This window comes from Sceloporus undulatus, chromosome 2 (genome assembly GCF_019175285.1).
Source record: "Sceloporus undulatus isolate JIND9_A2432 ecotype Alabama chromosome 2, SceUnd_v1.1, whole genome shotgun sequence".
Lineage (NCBI taxonomy): Eukaryota > Metazoa > Chordata > Lepidosauria > Squamata > Phrynosomatidae > Sceloporus > Sceloporus undulatus.
Window position 1 is genome coordinate 83,297,954 of NC_056523.1, and position 18,787 is coordinate 83,316,740.

General features: G+C 42.2%; 1 protein-coding gene across 1 annotated transcript; it reads left to right on the forward strand.

The window, feature by feature from the left end:
- The first annotated feature begins 466 nt into the window (after window positions 1-466).
- On the forward strand, window positions 467-12,768 carry LOC121920210 (ovomucoid-like). The gene is made up of 4 exons (XM_042447279.1): window positions 467-572; window positions 2,884-2,908; window positions 5,155-5,264; window positions 12,581-12,768. Exons 1-4 carry the CDS (start codon window positions 520-522, stop codon window positions 12,648-12,650), a joined length of 258 nt encoding a protein of 85 aa, XP_042303213.1. The 5' UTR covers window positions 467-519; the 3' UTR covers window positions 12,651-12,768.
- The last annotated feature ends 6,019 nt before the right edge of the window (window positions 12,769-18,787 follow it).

An 18,787-nucleotide genomic window follows, 5' to 3' on the forward strand; every position in this document is an offset into this window, starting at 1 on the left:
GGAGATACACTGCAGAGGTCCTAGGCAGTGGTTGGCACCCAAAGACAGAGACCAAATTCCAAGGTGCTATTTTTTAAATATAATGTTGAAACAGGCAATCCCTATTTTTTAGTTTCTTCAGTTTTTTGGTTCTGCAAATGGCTTTTATTTCTGTTAACGTCTTTGCTACATTCATTTATAATGTGGTATTTGAGAGCCTTCTGCATTTCTTCTATTAAAATTTAAACATACTCTAAATGGACTTAAATGAAAATTAAATAAATAAATGTATGACTTAACAAGAAAATGGCTTGCATTGTGCTGGGCATTGAAATTGCCACAGCTTGCCACAATACTCTGTAATATTAGATTTCCACATCAAAATATCATTCAGAAGGAGAAATTTCACAATCTAGGTTTCAGGCAGATGCATATATATGTGTGTGTGTGTGTGTGAAGGTAGAGATGTAAAACCTCATTTCAGAGCCAGTGGAGTATTAACAGAGACCCAGACGGGATCCTCCTCTCTCAGAAACCATCATGAAGGTGGCGTGTCTCCTGCTTCTCACTCTGACTCTCTTCTTCATATATTCAGCTGAGTATTGTAAAGGATCAATTTTGTAAAAGATTGATCCCTGAGTTACAAATCTATTATGTCCTCCACACCCCTAAAAGGGGAGGCAAAATAACCCATTTTATTTTATTGCATGTTATATATGTGCTGTAGGCTTCACTTCAGAGGAAGGAACTTGTGAAACCTCCACTGAGTATTCCTTGCCTAAGAAAACCCTATAAAATTAAAGGGGTTGCCGTAAGTTGACTGGTGACTTGAAGGCACATACATATGCACACATACCTATTTTATTTTCATTCCACCTTTCTGCTCATATGGGATCTAAGATGACTCACTTCTATTTGCGCTATAAACATTTAAAAAAACAATTAAATAAACCATCTCATTAAAATCACTGTACACTAAAAAAACTGTATAGTTTGACAATACAGTCGGCCGTTCTCTTATGCGGGGGATCTGTTCCAGACTCACACACACACACACACACACACACACACACAAAAGAAAAAACGCATAAGCTTGAGCCCCATTAGCCAGTTTGCCGGTTCTTTTAATACCCTTGGATGTAGTTCATCTGGTCCTGGAGACTTAAATTCATTTAGGTTAAACGGGTATTCCTGTACTATCTCTTTACTTATTTTGTGCTGAAATTCCCCTATTCTGTCCTCTGCTCCATTATCCTCAGGTTGAGCACCCTTTGCCTTTTCTGAGAAGACTGAGGCAAAGAAGGTGTTGAGTAATTCTGCCTTTCTCTGTCTTCTGTTAGCATTTTGCCATCTTCACACAGTGGCCCTACTGATTCTTTCTTCTTCCTTTTGCTGCAGACATGTCCATAAAAGCCCTTTTTGTTGTTCTTAACCTCTCTAGCAAGCCTGAGTTCATTCTGTGCTTTATCTTTTCTGACCTTATCTCTACACATGCTAGCTATTTGTTTGAATTCCGCTTTGGTAATTTCCCCATTTTTCCATTTCTTATACATGTTCCGTTTAAAATTGAGCTGAGTTGAAAGTTCCTTGGTCATCCATCCTGGGTTCTTGCGACACCTCCCGTTTTTCTTTCTCACTGGAACTGTTTTAATTTGTGCCTTCAGTATCTCCCTTTTGAGAAACTCCCTTCTCTTTTAGTATTCCTGACCATGGGATCACCCCCAGTATTTCTCTAAGTTTACTGAAATCAGCTTTCCTAAAGTCTAGGATGTGTGTCTGACTATGCCTGGCTTCTCCTTACCGCTGTATAACAAACTCCAGGAGAACATGGTCACTTCCACCTAAGGATCCCACCACTTGCACTTCATTAACCAAGTCTTCCTTGTTGGTTAGGATCAGATCTAAAATAGCTGACCCCCTTGTTGCCTCTTCCACTTTTTGGACAATGAAATTGTCTTCGAGGCAAGTGAGGAATTTACTAGACCTTGAGGATTTGGCTGAGTTTGACTTTCAACAAATATCAGGGTAGTTGAAGTCACCCATCACTACTACATCTCTCCTTTCTGAGTGTGTGGTCATCTGTTCTAGAAAGGCGTCATCCAATTCCTCCATCTGACTGGGGGGGGGGTCTGTAGTAGACTTCCACCATAACATCCTTGTTGTTTCCCTGCCCTTTAATTTTTATCCAGATGCTCTCCACCTGGCTTCCAGGATTGATGTCCTGGATCTCTTCACTGGTGTAAATGTCCCTTACATATAGGGCCATTCCTCCTCCTTTCCTGTTTGGCCTGTTTCTCTTAAAAAGGTTATATCCTTCTATTTCTACCTTCCAATTATGAGATTCATCCCACCAGGTTTCAGTGAGGCCAATTATATCATATTTGCTTTGTTGCACTAGGATTTCGAGTTAATCTTGCTTATTTCCCATGCTCTGTGCATTAGTGTAGAGACATTTAAGACCATGTGTTCCCTTTACTTGCTGCCTGTGCAAACATTTTTGCCTCCAACTGTTGGGTCCTTGCACTCTATGACAGTTTGACTATTTTCTCCAGCCTTTTTGCCTTCCAGAATACTGTCTCCCTCCCCTACATATCTCAGTTTAAAGCCCTCCTGATCAAATTTTTGAGACTATTGGCAAAGACGTTTTTGCCAATTGGTGTGAGATGCAACCCATCCCTTGCCAGAAGTCCCTCCTCATGGAACCGCAACCCATGATCCAAGAATCCAAATCGTTAATCAATAAGATTTAGGCAAAATGTTCTCCTTTGAGATATTAAATGAGGAATCAATAAAATGCATATCGCTAAAAGAAAGAGAATGGTCACCAGGGGACTTCCAGATTGGTTATATTATTGAACAGAACAGTTTACTTTAAAGCTTTCATCTATTTCTTGCTTTCATTCTAGATGCTACCATTGAAGCAGGACGGGTAAGTGCCAGTTATATCCTCTTACTATTTATTTACCTGTGCTTGGGGAGGATCGGGGAATGTAATATTTTTTTTTAGAAAGTAAAGAATAATGAAAATCCATGTTTGGAATTAAACTAAGAGCCTTATTACTTAACAAAAGAAAGCCAAGATGCAGTGAGAGAAAATTACTTTCTACTTGCCTCTGTCCATGCTGTTGTACCACTTCTGTTCTTTATCCAGAAGGAGATGGACATAAAATCATGTTTTTTGTTAATCAGGTATTTCCAGTGTGGCAAAAGACACTTTTATGACTGCCTCCCTCAGGAAAAGGATGGATGTGCTTTAATGGCATGTGGAGTGGCAAAGAGAAAGATGCCTTTCTCTCATTGCACCTTGGCTTTCTTTTGCCCTGTGATAAGGGTCTAACACTTGCATTGTACTTTTTGACTCTGAGAGATCTGCATTGAACAAACGTGAAGTTATGGTTCTGCTACACTGGCTTTAACCATGAGAAGTTGGCTTCAAACATGAGGAGTGGGACCCAACCTGAGATATGTTAGCCACAGATGCTGGTGAAACATCAGGAATAAACTCTTCTAGAACATGGCCACATAGCCCGAAAACCTACCAAAAACTATGGATGCCAGCCATGAAAGCCTTCAACTTTCGAACAGTTAGCAAACTGTTTGTGCAATTAAGTTAATGATACTTGCAAAGGCTTATGATTCTGTACTATAAGACATGTGAAATCCATTTAAAGTGTTGTGTGACCAAAGTGCAATTAATTTATAGAGCTATAAAATGCACCACAAGCAGATTTTAGTCTTCCAGATATATGCCTTAGAAGTCACATTCAAAAGCAGATGTTTCAAGAGGGAAGAACATCATGGTGGAGTAACCGAAAGACCCTGCATGGAGGAGAGGGATACATATGATGTGAAAATGACTGCCAGGGAATATAGCCCACATAAGCTCCTAAGGAGACCTCAGAGAGTCCCATTTCTTGCAAAGAGTTGCCCTTAGATCTCTAGTTTGTGCCCTAAAATGTCAGGATCTGGTGAAGTCCTCACAGGGCAACACCAGCATGGCTAGCTGCAGAAATATAAAGATACTGGCTGGAATCCTGCACCAGCTTATACTTAATGATGGGGGGATACAGATGGGGAGAAAGGAGCACTGAGACGCCACCCCTTTCTGCCCCACACAGAGGCCACAGCAACCAAACAGCACAGCCTCCAGGAGACCTAAAAAGAACCCACTCCTGGTGGGTTCTTTTTAGGGCATGTGCCGGGCGCCATTGGCACCATCGCACACAGCATCTTTGTATCTTTTTAACTACAATCATTCCAGACACTGATAATAAAATAGATATGACTTTTATGATGCAAGTATTCATTGCTGTTTGTAAAAACAGATAGTGACAGAAGTGTTAAATCATTGTTAATACTCTGGCATGTGATTTTATCTATTATATTCAATCCATATTCCCAAAAATCTCATATTTGGAGATAACCACATATGAATTAAAATTCCTCCCCATTCACATCCTCTCCAACAACAAGAAGATACATTTTAAAAAAAACTAATGACAATTGTCAGGGAGTAAAATATCTATACAGTATACTATTTTATGTACATTTTCTTTCTGAAAGATTGAAATGACTTTGAAGGAAGCACAGGAGCAATTTTATTCCAATCTCAATCTTTGATGGAAGTATCTAGGCCTTTTTCCCAAGGAGTTCACATTCCTTGTAGGGTGTTGTAACTTGTACTGATAATGAATTATATATTTTGGATTTGAAACTTCTCATCATATTTCTCTGTTCAATGCATTAATCCTTAAAAAGGTGATAGTCCTTGGGTGGGAGGTCTTCAATATGTACTATTCTTTTTACAAAAGCATTATCTTGAAGTATTCTTAACTGTGATTTTTCAGTGTGAGGCAGAACAAAATATATCTGTTTCCTACTTAATGAATACTATTTCTTTAAAAATGTTGTACTTTACATAAATAAATATGTCAGCGTCTTTAAACAAGAGGTGTGGCCAGAAAGGACATACTCATCTCCATTTCTTCCATATGGTATTAAGTTCACAAATGATCACTTTACTGTGTGGCTCAATTTATTCCATGGACAAATATGCATCTGCATCCATTCATTTTGTTTATCTCTGCTAGCTTGTCTGATAATCAAAAAGTTCATTGCTGTATTCTCAAGATAAACAGGAGAGAGATTAAAACCTGTCCCTTACTCTCTTTGCAGATTACCTGTCCTCCCTATCCCAAATCAATATGCACTTTACAGTACAGCCCACTTTGTAGTTCTGATGGCAGAACATATAGCAACAGCTGTTTTTTCTGCAAAGCATATATGTATGTATGATGGAAATCTTATTACTTAAATAGTAGAGATGGATACTTTGCAGACATCATGAGAAGATATGACTCACTTGAAAAAGAACAATAATGCTAGGAAAGGTGGAAGGAAGTAGAAAGAGAGGAAGGCCACATGCTAGATGGATGGAGTCCATTAAAGGGATCACAAGTATGAATTTGCAGGAGTTCAGCAGAGCAATAGAGGATAGGGGGTCCTGGCAATGGCTCATAAGGGTCACCATGGGTTGAGATCGACGTGAAGGCAGTTAATAACAACAGCAAGAGATGGGCTGCAGGCTGCTCTTGGGGCAAAATAGATGACTGTATTTTGGGTGAAGGGTGTTTTCCACTTTCCTTCAAAACATGCTTCAGGATTGTTAGTATAGTATTTGGGGAAGGAATTGCATGTGTAGAGAATGGAGCAACATGTGTCACATTTTCAGTTTTTTAAATTTTATTTTATTAAAATATTTCTGACCTCTTCTGTAGCAGAAGTTCTCAGGGTAGTGTACAAACAATCAAAGAAATCTAAACAATTTAATAGCTCAAACAAAGTGAAGAGGAAAGCTGGTTTTCTCTCTCCATGTGCTTTGGTGAGATCTGACCTTTTAAACTTGGGATATTGTTGTGGCTCTTGGGGGGAGTGGACAGAAGCCTAATTCTCTTTAAGTGCTGGGGAAGGCATTCTAGCTCACCTTTTCCAAGAGGAAAGCTGGTTTTCTCTCTCCATGTGCTTTGGTGAGATCTGACCTTTTAAACTTGGGATATTGTTGTGGCTCTTGGGGGGAGTGGACAGAAGCCTAATTCTCTTTAAGTGCTGGGGAAGGTGCGCGCCTAACGGCGCGCGAATTGTTTATTTTTATTTTTAAAAAATTGTTATATAGTCAAGGACGATTTGGAGAAGCTGGCCTGGGAACATTGTTAGAGGGGGGCCCTTTAATTTTCCACATTTTCTTTTCCCTTTTCCTTAAGGGGTTTGTGGGTACTTCTGCTCAGAGGAAGTGAGTCAGAGACTTGCTCTGCAAGGAGCTAGTCTACATAACTATAAGTCCAGTGAATCGAACTCAAGGACAGAGTTTGGGGACAAAGGCCAAGCCATCAGGGGGTCTTTACACTTGTGTTTAGCAGAGGAAACCCACAGTTTTGCTCAGAGTTTCCTTAAGACTTCTCAATATGGACACTGAAGGCCCTGCTGCAGTCACCTGCAACACCTGTGGGATGTTTGTCTTCTTGCCTAGGGATATGGGGAACTTTACCTGCCCCAAGTGCAAGTTGGTAGCCCTCTTAGAAGAGAAAGTACAGCAACTGGAGGCCCAGGTATCTACACTTCAGCATCATAGGGAGGAAGAAGTTGTCCTGACCAGAACGGACCAGATGGTCCTGGACAGGAAACACACAAAGGAAGTTGCTGGGGAAGAGGAGGTCACTTCACACACAACAGAAGTAGATCGTTGGAAGAAGGTCACACACAGAAGTAGGGAAACCAGGGAACATTCTGTAAGCTTACAGCTACAGAATCGATTTCAATCTCTCTCTACTATCAAGGATGATGAGGAACAACAGCAGGGACAGACTTCAGGGACAGAGCAGGGGACCCAGAGAGCTCCACCAAAGGGAACGGCCGCTGCTAAGCCTCGGAGGAGGCATGTAGTGGTCATCGGGGACTCTTTGCTGAGAGGCACTGAACCAGTGGTTTGTGGGCCTGACAAGATGTCTCAGGAGGTGTGCTGTCTCCCTGGGGCAAAGATCCGTGATGTGACAGAGAGGCTGACAAGACTGGTCAAGTTTACTGACCATTACCCCTTTCTTTTGGTTCATGTGGGAACCAATGATACTGCAAGGCATAGCCTTCAGAATATCATAAGGGATTATGAGGCTTTGGGTAGGAAGTTGAAAAAAGTAGATGCACATGCTGTCATCTCCTCTCTTCTGCCAGTCGAAGGGCATGGTCCAGGAAGGGAGAAGAAAATAGCGGATGTAAATAACTGGCTCCGTAGATGGTGCCGCCAAGAACGATTTGGATTCTTGGACCATGGGTTGCGGTTCCATGAGGAGGGACTTCTGGCAAGGGATGGGTTGCATCTCACGCCAGTTGGCAAAAACATTTTTGCCAATAGCCTCAAGAATTTGATCAGGAGGGCTTTAAACTGAGTTATGTGGGGGAGGGAGACAGTATTCTGGAAGGCAAAAAGACTGGAGAAGATAGTCAAACTGACAGAGAGGGAACAAGACAAACAGTGCAAGGACCCAACAGTGGGAGGCAAAAGAACTTGCACAAGCAGCAAGTAAAGGGAACACATGGTCTTAGATGCCTCTACACTAATGCACAGAGCATGGGAAATAAGCACGATGAACTTCAACTCCTAGTACAACAAAGCAAATATGATATAATAGGCATCACTGAAACCTGGTGGGATGAGTCTCATGATTGGAATGTGGAAATAGAGGGGTATAACCTTTTCAAGAGAAACAGGCCAAACAGGAAAGGAGGAGGAATAGCACTATATGTCAGAGATATTTACACCAGTGAAGAGATCCAGGACATCAATCATGGAAGCCAGGTGGAGAGCATCTGGGTAAAAATTAAAGGGCAGGGAAACAACAAGGATGTTATGGTGGGAGTCTACTACAGACCCCCAAGTCAGACTGAGGAATTGGATGATGCCTTTCTAGAACAGATGACCACACACTCAGAAAGGAGAGATGTAGTAGTGATGGGTGACTTCAACTACCCTGATATTTGTTGGAAGTCAAACTCAGCCAGATCCTCAAGGTCCAGTAAATTCCTCACTTGCCTTGGAGACAATTTCATGGTCCAAAAAGTGGAAGAGGCAACAAGGGGATCAGCTATTTTAGATCTGATCCTAACCAACAAGGTTGACTTGGTTAATGAAGTGCAAGTGGTGGGATCCTTAGGTGGAAGTGACCATGTTCTCCTGGAGTTTGTTATACAATGGAAAGGAGAAGCCAGGCATAGTCAGACACGCATTCTAGATTTCAGGAGAGCAGATTTCAGTAAACTTAGAGAAATACTGGGGGCGATCCCATGGTCAGGAATACTAAAAGAGAAGGGAGTTCAAGATGGATGGGAGTTTCTCAAAAGGGAGATACTGAAGGCACAAATTAAAACAGTTCCAGTGAGAAAGAAAAACGGGAGGTGTCGCAAGAACCCAGGATGGATGACAAAGGAACTTTCAGCTCAGCTAAATTTTAAACGGAACATGTATAAGAAATGGAAAAATGGGGAAATTACCAAAGCGGAATTCAAACAAATAGCTAGCAAGTGTAGAGATATGGTCAGAAAAGCCAAAGCACAGAATGAACTCAGGCTTGCTAGAGAGGTTAAGAACAATAAAAAGGGCTTTTTTGGATATGTCCGCAGCAAAAGGAAGAAGAAGGAAATGGTAGGGCCACTGCGTGGAGAAGATGGCAAAATGCTAACAGAAGAAAGAGAAAAGGCAGAATTACTCAACACTTTCTTTGCCTCAGTATTCTCAGAAAAGGCAAAGGGTGCTCAACCTGAGGATAATGGAGCAGAGGACAGAATAGGGGAATTTCAGCACAGAATAAGTAAAGAGATAGTAGAGGAACACCTTATTAATCTAAATGAATTTAAGTCTCCGGGACCAGATGAACTCCATCCAAGGGTATTAAAAGAACTGGCAAATGTAATATCGGAGCCATTAGCAATAATCTTTGAAAACTCCTGGAGAACAGGAGAAGTCCCAGCAGACTGGAGGAGTGCAAACGTTGTCCCCATCTTCAAAAAGGGGAAGAAAGAGGATCCCAACAACTATCGTCCAGTTAGTCTGACATCAATCCCAGGAAAGATCCTGGAGCAGATCATTAAACAGAGAGTCTGTGAACATCTAGAAGGCAATGCCATAATCACAAAAAGTCAACATGGGTTTCAGAGAAACAAGTCATGCCAGACAAATCTAATCTCTTTCTTTGATAAAATTACCAGCTTGGTAGATGAAGGGAATGCTGTGGATATAGTATATCTTGATTTCAGTAAGGCCTTTGACAGGGTTCCCCATGACATTCTCACAAACAAGCTTGTAAAATGTGGGCTGGACAAGGCAACTGTTAAGTGGATTTGTAATTGGTTGACCGGCCGAACCCAAAGGGTGCTCAACAATGGCACCTTTTCATCCTGGAGAGAAGTAACCAGTGGAGTCCCACAGGGCTCTGTCCTTGGCCCAGTACTGTTCAACATCTTTATCAATGACTTGGAGGAAAAAATTGGGGGAATACTTATCAAATTTGCAGATGACACTAAATTAGGAGGAATAGCTAATACTCCAGAGGACAGGATCAAAATTCAAAATGACCTGAATAGACTAGAAAGCTGGGCCAGAGCTAACAGAATGAACTTCAACAGGGAGAAATGTAAGGTACTGCACTTAGGGCGAAAAAATGAAATGCACAGATATAGGATGGGAGACACCTGGCTTAAGGAGACAACATGTGAAAGGGATCTAGGAGTCCAAGTAGACCACAAGCTGAACATGAGTCAACAGTGCGATGCGGCAGCTAACAAGGCCAATGCGATTTTAGGCTGCATCAATAGAAGTATCGTATCTAGATCCAGTGAAGTAATAGTGCCACTATATTCTGCTCTGGTCAGGCCCCACCTGGAATATTGTGTCCAGTTCTGGGCGCCACAATTCAAAAAGGACATTGAGAAACTGGAGCGTGTCCAAAGGAGGGCAACTAAAATGGTGAAAGGTCTGGAAACCTTGCCCTATGAGGAACGACTCAGGGAGCTGGGGATGTTTAGCTTGGAGAAGAGAAGGTTAAGAGGTGATATGATAGCTCTATTTAAATACTTGAAGGGATGTCATATTGAGGAGGGAGCGAGCTTGTTTTCTGCTGCTCCAGAGACTAGGACCCGGAGCAATGGATGCAAGCTGCAGGAAAAGAGATTCCACCTCAACATTAGGAGGAATTTCCTGACAGTAAGGGCTGTTCGACAGTGGAACACACTTCCTCGGAGTGTAGTGGAGTCTCCCTCCTTGGAGGTCTTCAAACAGAGGCTGGATGGCCATCTATCGGTGATGCTTTGATCTGGATTTCCTGCATGGCAGGGGGTTGGACTGGATGGCCCTTGCGGTCTCTTCCAACTCTATGATTCTATGAAGCCCACACTCTGGTACATCTGAAATCAAACCACAGTTAGGGATATAAAATAACTGTATAATCCTTCTTGTCCCTGAAGAAGGCCTGGAAATATATTTACTGTGCTCCCCACATGAGAAGTGAAAGATAAATAAAATGTCTCATCCCTCATCTGTCACCCATTCCAATCAGGGCAGGAAACGTCTATTTGAAATCGGATGCTCTGGAAGTTTTGTTTCATTGCTTTATTGCTTCCATGGAGTTAAGCAGGGGTACAATAAAGTCTGTGCATCTTCACATTGGACAGATTTAACAAGCAACGAAGCTGTTCTTGTCAATGAGATGTTGAAATTTGTGCTTTTTTGTTGTTTTGCAAGTGACCAGGTTTAAATTTGTCGAATCTAAAACAGAAAATGTTACACAGGAGAGGGGGAAGTTAGCTTGGTATAGTTTATAAGGAGTATATAGTTAAGAAGACAAGCTGGGATCAGTTTGGACTACAGCTCCTTTAGCTGAGAGAGGGATTATGGGAGCTGTAGTCCAAAACTTTTCCAAGCTTTAATTCTCTCTCTTTCTCTCCCACTCTCTTTCCTCACTTCTTTAGTGCTTACTATAATGCAATAAGCTCAGTGGAGGATACAAATGTGATGCCTATTAGTGTCCCTTTAAATATGCAGCTTTTTCTTTTTTAAGGCCAAATGGGACTCATTATGAGCAACTTTTGGACCACTGTATTACTTTATCATAACATATGGCCCTCTAGTTATCATTGGACAACAAGTTCCAGCAGCCCCTAGCTGGTGTAGCCAATGCTGAGGAATGCTGGGAGTTGCATGCAGATCTTGAAAGCTATGCAGAATCAGACAGCTCTGGTTACTACGTGGATGGGATACTGCCAGGGAATACCAAGTACTATACTTCAGAGGAAGAAACTAGCAAAACCACCTTTGAGGATTCCTTGTTTAAGTAAACCCTATGAAATCTATGGGCGCTAGGCAACCTGTGTGTCACAAACACATAAAATGTGCCACACAGATACATTTTGTAATCTCTGCAACCCTTGGATCCAGGTGAGCCATGCATGGCCCTAGGGAATATCTGGCCCAAAGCAGCAAAGGAGTAGGAAAGAGATATGTCCTAGAGAGCACTGCTTGCATTCTACGCATTCCTATTCATCTACCCTACCACCCTGACCCCCACCATTAATATTTTACTAGCATAGGGAGTGGACTTCATGCGATCCACTGCCAAACTACTTGGGGGCACATGTGTCCCACTAAATCTGTCTTTATGGCCCCTGACCTCTCCAGTCTTTTCTGGCTGCACTTTTGTGGGCACAAGAATGAGTGAGCTGCCTCTCTAGGAAGGCTCCAGGAGCAGCACTTTGTTTTTTAAATAGTCTACATCTTCCCCTGCACTGTTTAATATTCTTTTGAAAAATCCAGAGTGGATTTTTATGCTCCTGGACCAAAAGACTTGTCTTCTAAAATAAACTATACCAATCTACCTTCCCCCTTCCCTGTGTGACATTTTCTGTTTTAGGTTTGACAAATTTGAATCCAGTCATTTGCAAGAACAAAAGCACACAATATCAACATCTCATTGGCAAAAACAGCATCCTATGTGGCAAATTTCTCTGCTTATAAATGAAAATGTAAAGGGCAAAGAAATAAAAATTAATATGTTTAGTGAACTGCAATTAGAGTTGCCATATCCCACCTGGGGGCAGGACTTTCCTGGTTTGGGGCAGGTCTGCACAGTCCCGCCCCGGTTTGCCTTTTGTCCCGGGTCCCCCGTCCCCCCCCCCCCGCGCCCGGGGCCCGGCCAGAAAACGGTGATGGAAGTGGCCAGGCAGGGACAAGGAGTCTCGCCTCAGCGAGGCCCCATTCCCCTACCTGGTCTCCTCCACCGGCGACGGAGATCCTGACTTATGGCAACCCTAACTGCAATGAATGATTGTCACATCTCTAGTCAAAAACTCACTAGGCCCAATATGCTTAAGTCAACAGCCAGGTTTTGATTTGGTGGCACAATAAGGGCAAAACTGGCACCAGTCAGGCCTCCAAAAGGAGGGCATTCTGCAACCAGGGTGCCTCAGTTGTGCCTATTTGGCACTACATTATTGTTTTTTTTCTGATGAAACTTTCTGTCTTCTGTTTTCTAAGCTTATATGTGTTCTTTCCATCTCTTAGTAAAAGTAGTAGAAGGCTTAGACTGAAGCACTATGGACGATGCCGGCGATATGGAGATGCACAAGACTAAAGGATATTGTTTAAACATCAAGGCATTACCACAAATAAATCCACAGCTGTTTCTGCTTTTGCTCTATTTGCTTGGGAACATCCTAATATCATTTATCAATAAAGTAAGCTAAGCATCACCATCTGCCTTGGATTCCATCCTTTTATCTTATTTTGTTTTATTTTATTATATTTTACATTTTAAAACTTATTCCCTCATCCTGTTTAAATGTACAGCAAATGTTGTGTGCTTTTGTGATGTGTGCAAAATAATATAATCCAAAATTTGATTTGGTAAATCAAGGCATAGCTACACTGATGAAAAAATCAGCCTCAACTTACAGTACAGTGATCTTGTTCAGGCCACACATTGACAGACCCGGCAAGAAGACATCAGCACAACCAGACACACATTTTCCACAGCAAACACCCTATTTTCCCTTTCCCAGCATGCATCAACCTATCAGCAAATGTCCCTTATCGTTTGCCTGTCAATCTATTTTACTTCATCTAACTGGATACCTCTCCATCCAATTCCCTTTCTCCTTTTGCTGATCCAGTGACTGAGTGAGGGGTTTTTGAATGTACACACACACACACACACGACCAAGAAAGAAAAAGTAAAATTGTATCTCTTTAAAAAAATATATACTGTATATGAAAATGTCCAGTCATGAGATCAGTGGTGAGGGGTTAGATCAGATCTTCATCCCCTCGCACCCAAGTGTCACATTTATTTTTACTGTTTTACCCCTCCCCGTCCCTTTCATTCTACCCTCAATCATTCACTCATTTGCTCATGTAGAGAGCTGCAATGTGTGTATGGGAAACTGAGGAGAAGGGAGAGTGTGAAATCTCTGGATGAGGAAATGAGTGAATGGTCAGGAGGACTGTGAGAGAATAAAAACAGTAAATATAAGTGTGACACTCAGGCAGGAAGATGGGAAGAGGGATGGGTCAGCCTAGTCTAAGTCCTCACCATTGATCTCATGGCTAGGCATACATTATAGTAGAAAAACATGGTAATGCACACCAGGCTTGCTAGACCCAATCCATCAAAAATGCCCCATGCTGACATCACTATGAAACACAGTCCACATACATGAGCAAGTATCCAGATTTTCCATTCAAATTTAGAGTAAATCCCCACTTTTTCCCCTCCAGATTACAGTCCCAAGGCAATAGAAAGTCCTAGGTTTGGTCTGAATTCAATTCTCCATCTATCGCATCTGCAAAATCTCATCCAGCTGAGCTGTTCAGGGTAGTGAGGAACTTAACCCAAATACCTCCTACCCTGAACCCATTATTAGATTCTTCTGAAGCCTGCTGTGACGCTTTTAATGATCATTTTGCAGATAAAATCTCTCGGATAAGAGCTGATTTGGATGCCAATTTGAGGACAGAGACAACTAAAGAGGCATCCAGTGCCTCCGCCATTACTGTTAGACTGGATCAATTTGAGTCGGTAAGTACTGAGGATGTGGACAAACTTCTCTGTAGTTTGAAAAAGATGACTTGCCCTCTCAACCCTTGCCCAACCTGGCTGGCTATCCAGGTGGGAGAAAAAAATCATGGAGATGCTGAAAAATATAATTAATGCATCCCTCAGGTAAGGCTCCCTAGCTCCCTGTCTCAAAGAGGCAGTAGTTAGACCATTCTTTAAAAAGCCCTCTCTGGACTCCCTGGATAGAAATAACTACAGACCAGTCTCACTACTACCATTTTTGAGCAAGGTGATCGAGAGAGCAATCAACTACAAGCAGTCTTGGATGAAATGAATTTTCTGGATCCATTTCAAACCAGATTCAGGACGGGATACGGAGTTGAGACTGCCATGGTCGCCTTAGGCAACGATCTCCGTCTGGGCATCAACAGGGGAAGTGTGATCCTGCTGGTGCTCTTGGACATCTCAGTGGCCTTCGATACCATTGACCACGGTATCCTTCTGGAACGCCTGAGAGAGTTGGATATTGGAGGCACTGCATTGCAGTGGTTCCGATCCTATCTTTCGGGCAGGTTCCAGATGGTGTCGCTTGGGGACAGCTGTTCGGCCAAGAGGGAGCTCAAATCGGAGGTCCCTCAAGGTGCGATTCTGTCCCCAATGCTATTCAACATTTACATGAAGCCGCTGGGAGTGATCATCCGGAGACATGGGGCAGGGTGTTATCAGTACGCTGATGACACCCAAATATACTTCTCTATTTTCGGGCTGAAGCAGTGACTAAAGATGGCATCTCTCCTCTGAATGCCTGTCTTGGGGCGGTAATGGACTGGATGAGGGAAAACCGACTCAAGCTGAATCCAGGTAAGACGGAGGTACTTGCTATAGGAACCCCGAATCCAGGAATGGAGTTGTGTCAGCCAGTTCTGGATGGGGTCACACTTCCCCTGAAGGATTCTGTTCGCAGCTTGGGGGTGCTTCTTGACTTGTCGCTCCAACTGACAGCTCAGGTGGATGCGACAGTCAAGAGCACCTGCTATCAGCTCCATCTGATACGCCAACTGCGCCCCTTCCTGGAGCCGAGGGACCTGGAAACAGTAGTACATGCACTGGTAACCTCTTGACTGGACTTCTGTAATACGCTCTACTTGGAGCTACCCTTGTGCCAAGTTCGGAAACTTCAGTTGGTACAAAATATGGCAGCCAGATTGATCACGGGAGCTTCTAGGAATGACCATATAACACCGGTCTTGAAGTCCCTGCACTGACTGCCTATTAGTTTCCGGGCAAAGTACAAGGTGTTGGTGATTACCTTTAAAGCTCTACATGGCTTGGGCCCAGAGTACTTGAGGGAACGCCATCTTCCCTATTGTCCGTCCTGCACACTAAGGTCCTCTGGAAGAAATCTATTACAGCCAAAAAAAATCTAGGCTAACATCTGTCTCCCAGAGGGCCTTTTCTACTACTGCTCCTAAACTTTGGAACGACCTGCCGGAGGAGATCCGTCACATTTCCACTCTGGCAGCTTTTAAGAAAGCACTCAAGACGGATCTCTTCCGGCAGGCCTTTCCAACTTAGTTACCCTCCCCAGATATAGAGATATCTGTCCCCTCATCTGTCTATTTCCCACCACCAATGTTTCTGCCTATTTTTGTTTGTTCTATGTTTTTAATGTTTATAATGTTTTTAATGTTTTAATATTATTACTGTTTAATTCTGTTTTAGTACTGGGAATGGGGGGGTAGGTGTAGGGTTTGGTTTTTTAACTCTATTGTAATTTGTTGTATTTTATTGTTGTAACCCGCCCTGATTCTTTGTGATTCGGCGGGCTAGAAATAAATCTATTATTATTATTATTATTATTATTATTATTAGCCTTAAAGCTGAACACAGAAAGCTATGATCAAATGTCATCTACCATACGCCCCAGTTCATCAGGGACAGTCCTGATTAATCTGCTTTCACCAGCTAATTTTCACCTGCTTTTAAAATGTCCCACTTTCTCTTTCCTTACCCCTTTGTTCTCAGTTTACCTCAACTGCTGCAAATGGAGTTCAAAGTACAAAAGTAATTTACACTCAGTTAACTCAACAGGGGGAAGAAGGCAGGGGTGGTGGTAAATTCTTGCCCTTCCCAATAGGCTAAGGCAAAAGCAAAGAATGCAGCCTCTTCTAGCTTGTGTATTCTTCCTTATTAATAACTTTTGCCATCTTGACCAGACTCTGACCTTGTTTGCTCACTTGCGTTCCATTTTTCAAATGTGAAACATTGGAAGGTATGCACCAGACCTGCCTTTGAAGGTCAAATGCTGAAGCAGCATATTGTTCTGATAACCACGAGAAAGAAAAGGCCTGGTTACATAAAACACCAGCTGCTCTGCAAGATGGTTTTATACAATATGGAAGAGAATAACAGCTACTCAACTGACAATGGGACCTTGTCATGTTCCAGACCTTGAAAGAAACAGCTACCCCACTTGCAAATATCATGCAGTGTTGCCACATACAAAAGGGGAAGCTATTGCTATTTGTTCACTTCCTTGTGATCATCAAGCAACACAATGTTTTTGGGTTTCCTAAAGTAGAACTTCTGTTTGGACTGAAGGCAAGCCAAATAGAACCACCGTCCAAATTTGTCATCCATAACAAGCTATGAACTGAGGGCCTTATTGCATGAGAAAAGAAAGCTAAAACACATCCAAAGAGTAGCAGCCTTCTCGATGCCTCTCCACATGCCGTCATAGCACTTCCATTCTTTTCCTGAGGGAGACAGTAATAAAAGCATGCCTTTTGCCGTGCTGGAAAAATCCATTTGACAAAATGCACATTTCTATCACTGTCTCTCTCAGGAAGAGAACGGAAATGCTGAGACAACATGCAGAAAGGCATGGAGAAAACAGTTATTCTCTCACTCCATTTTTATTTTATTTTCTCATGTGATAAGACTCTAAGATTATCACACAGGGTTTTCCTACCAGGCTGGGCATGGGATATAACCTGAACAGAAAGAATCTTATCACACAGCCCCATTCTCATTAAATACTCATCCTGTACCCATTCCAGCAACCTCCTGTTTCTGGTCAAAAACAGGAAAATTCCATTCATAGTTGACATGATCGCTATGTGATGTGTATGTGATAATCCTACTGGTCTCAATCCGTCCTTGTGTTCTGATTGGTCAGGACTACCTCCTGCCCGCCTGCCCTAGAACATCCATCCCCAAACTCTACTCTTCTTCCAGTGGTGACATGAGGAGGGTGACACAAGTAATTTCCCCCCTATATATATAGCCATTATTGAGTTATGTTAATGAGGAAAAAAACAATGCATGATCGTGACCAAAACATTTTGTTGGCGTCTCTTCAGATGCCAACACTGAGGGGGAAGGTGTTGTTTTTTGCTGTACTAGAAACCTCACAGCAACAGTACACATGCACAAAAAAGAAACATGTTACAAATTGACCTGAGCGCCATTACCACTAGAACAGCAAAGGGTGTGATAGTATTCATTGTCTTCATGTTAACATCATGCTATTACAAGTCAAATGCAGTAACACTCATTCCTATATCATTAGTTTACAGAACGTTTCTGGGACGCAATTGGAAGTTATGGACACCAGTGCAATAATCTCCTAAATCTTGACTTCTGTTCACAGTCCTAATAAATACAACTCAGTATCAAGAATATCATTGTGGAACAACACATTCAAGCATGAAGCAGCATCTCAGCAATAGGTATTCTTGTGCTGATCCTATAAATACTCTCACATATCTGGGCTCTTTGGGTTACATTATTAGATATGGAATGCTGGCAAGCTACAATTGTTGGCACTGCAAGAAAAAGGAAACAGGGGGCATGGCTGAATGGCTGAATAGCAGGAACATTCTGTCTGTATTCTGTACCGCAACATTATGTTGCAAATCCCACTTGTCTTTACATATTTTAGTATATACATACCATGAAAACACTAGGCTTCTTGTAATCCTTGTCCAAAAAATATATATCACAAAATCACAAAAATTGTAAGATCATGTTGGGTTATATGGCAATTTACAGCAAGAAGTGGTTGTCACAAGAGATGAAGCAAACATTGCAAAAATGAGATGCTTTTGCATAACTGAGGATACAGTGTGGCCATAATATCAACTTAAGGAAAAAATAAATTAATTCCTGAAAGTAACTACTTAAGATAAGCTTCTTGCTTGTGCAGGAGATCACACCTGCTGTGACAACTATGGGACTGCCCTTGCCGCAGTTGGTATCTGGCACCAAATATACAACAGGCCTGATCTGGTCTTTGAAAAGCACGAGAGTTATCTGGGAATGGCTGATTTGCTGTAAACTTATAATGGCTACATTCACTGCCCACTTTTCTCCCCTGTTCAGTTCACTGGTTGTGGACAGGATTTTTCTGAGACACAGGCAGCAAATGACATTGATGAATGCCATCTACTCTATAAGAGACCATAGTTGAACTTCATAGGAAAAAGAGACTACCTCTGCGCCATCATAGCTTTTTAATGCATTCAGTAAAAAGACAGAATCCTAGCAAGAGGTTTTCCTAGCTGATGCTGATTGTTTAGGTTCTGCCCAATCACATTTTCCAACAGACAAATTCACAGGATCATTGACTGGGGACTATGAACTTCTAATTTTCATGAATGGCTCAGTGTAAGCCAGAACCACAGTAGGCTCTTTCTTGGAGGACTGAATTGGAG

Excerpts from the sequence above, each read along its gene's own strand:
- LOC121920210 (XM_042447279.1), top strand. The coding sequence starts at position 520 with ATGAAGGTGGCGTGTCTCCTGCTTCTCACTCTGACTCTCTTCTTCATA. Across the intron at positions 573-2,883 it reads ACTCTCTTCTTCATATATTC|AGATGCTACCATTGAAGCAG; the intron begins AGCTGAGTATTG and ends TGCTTTCATTCT. Across the intron at positions 5,265-12,580 it reads TTTTTCTGCAAAGCATATAT|TAAAAGTAGTAGAAGGCTTA; the intron begins GTATGTATGATG and ends TCCATCTCTTAG.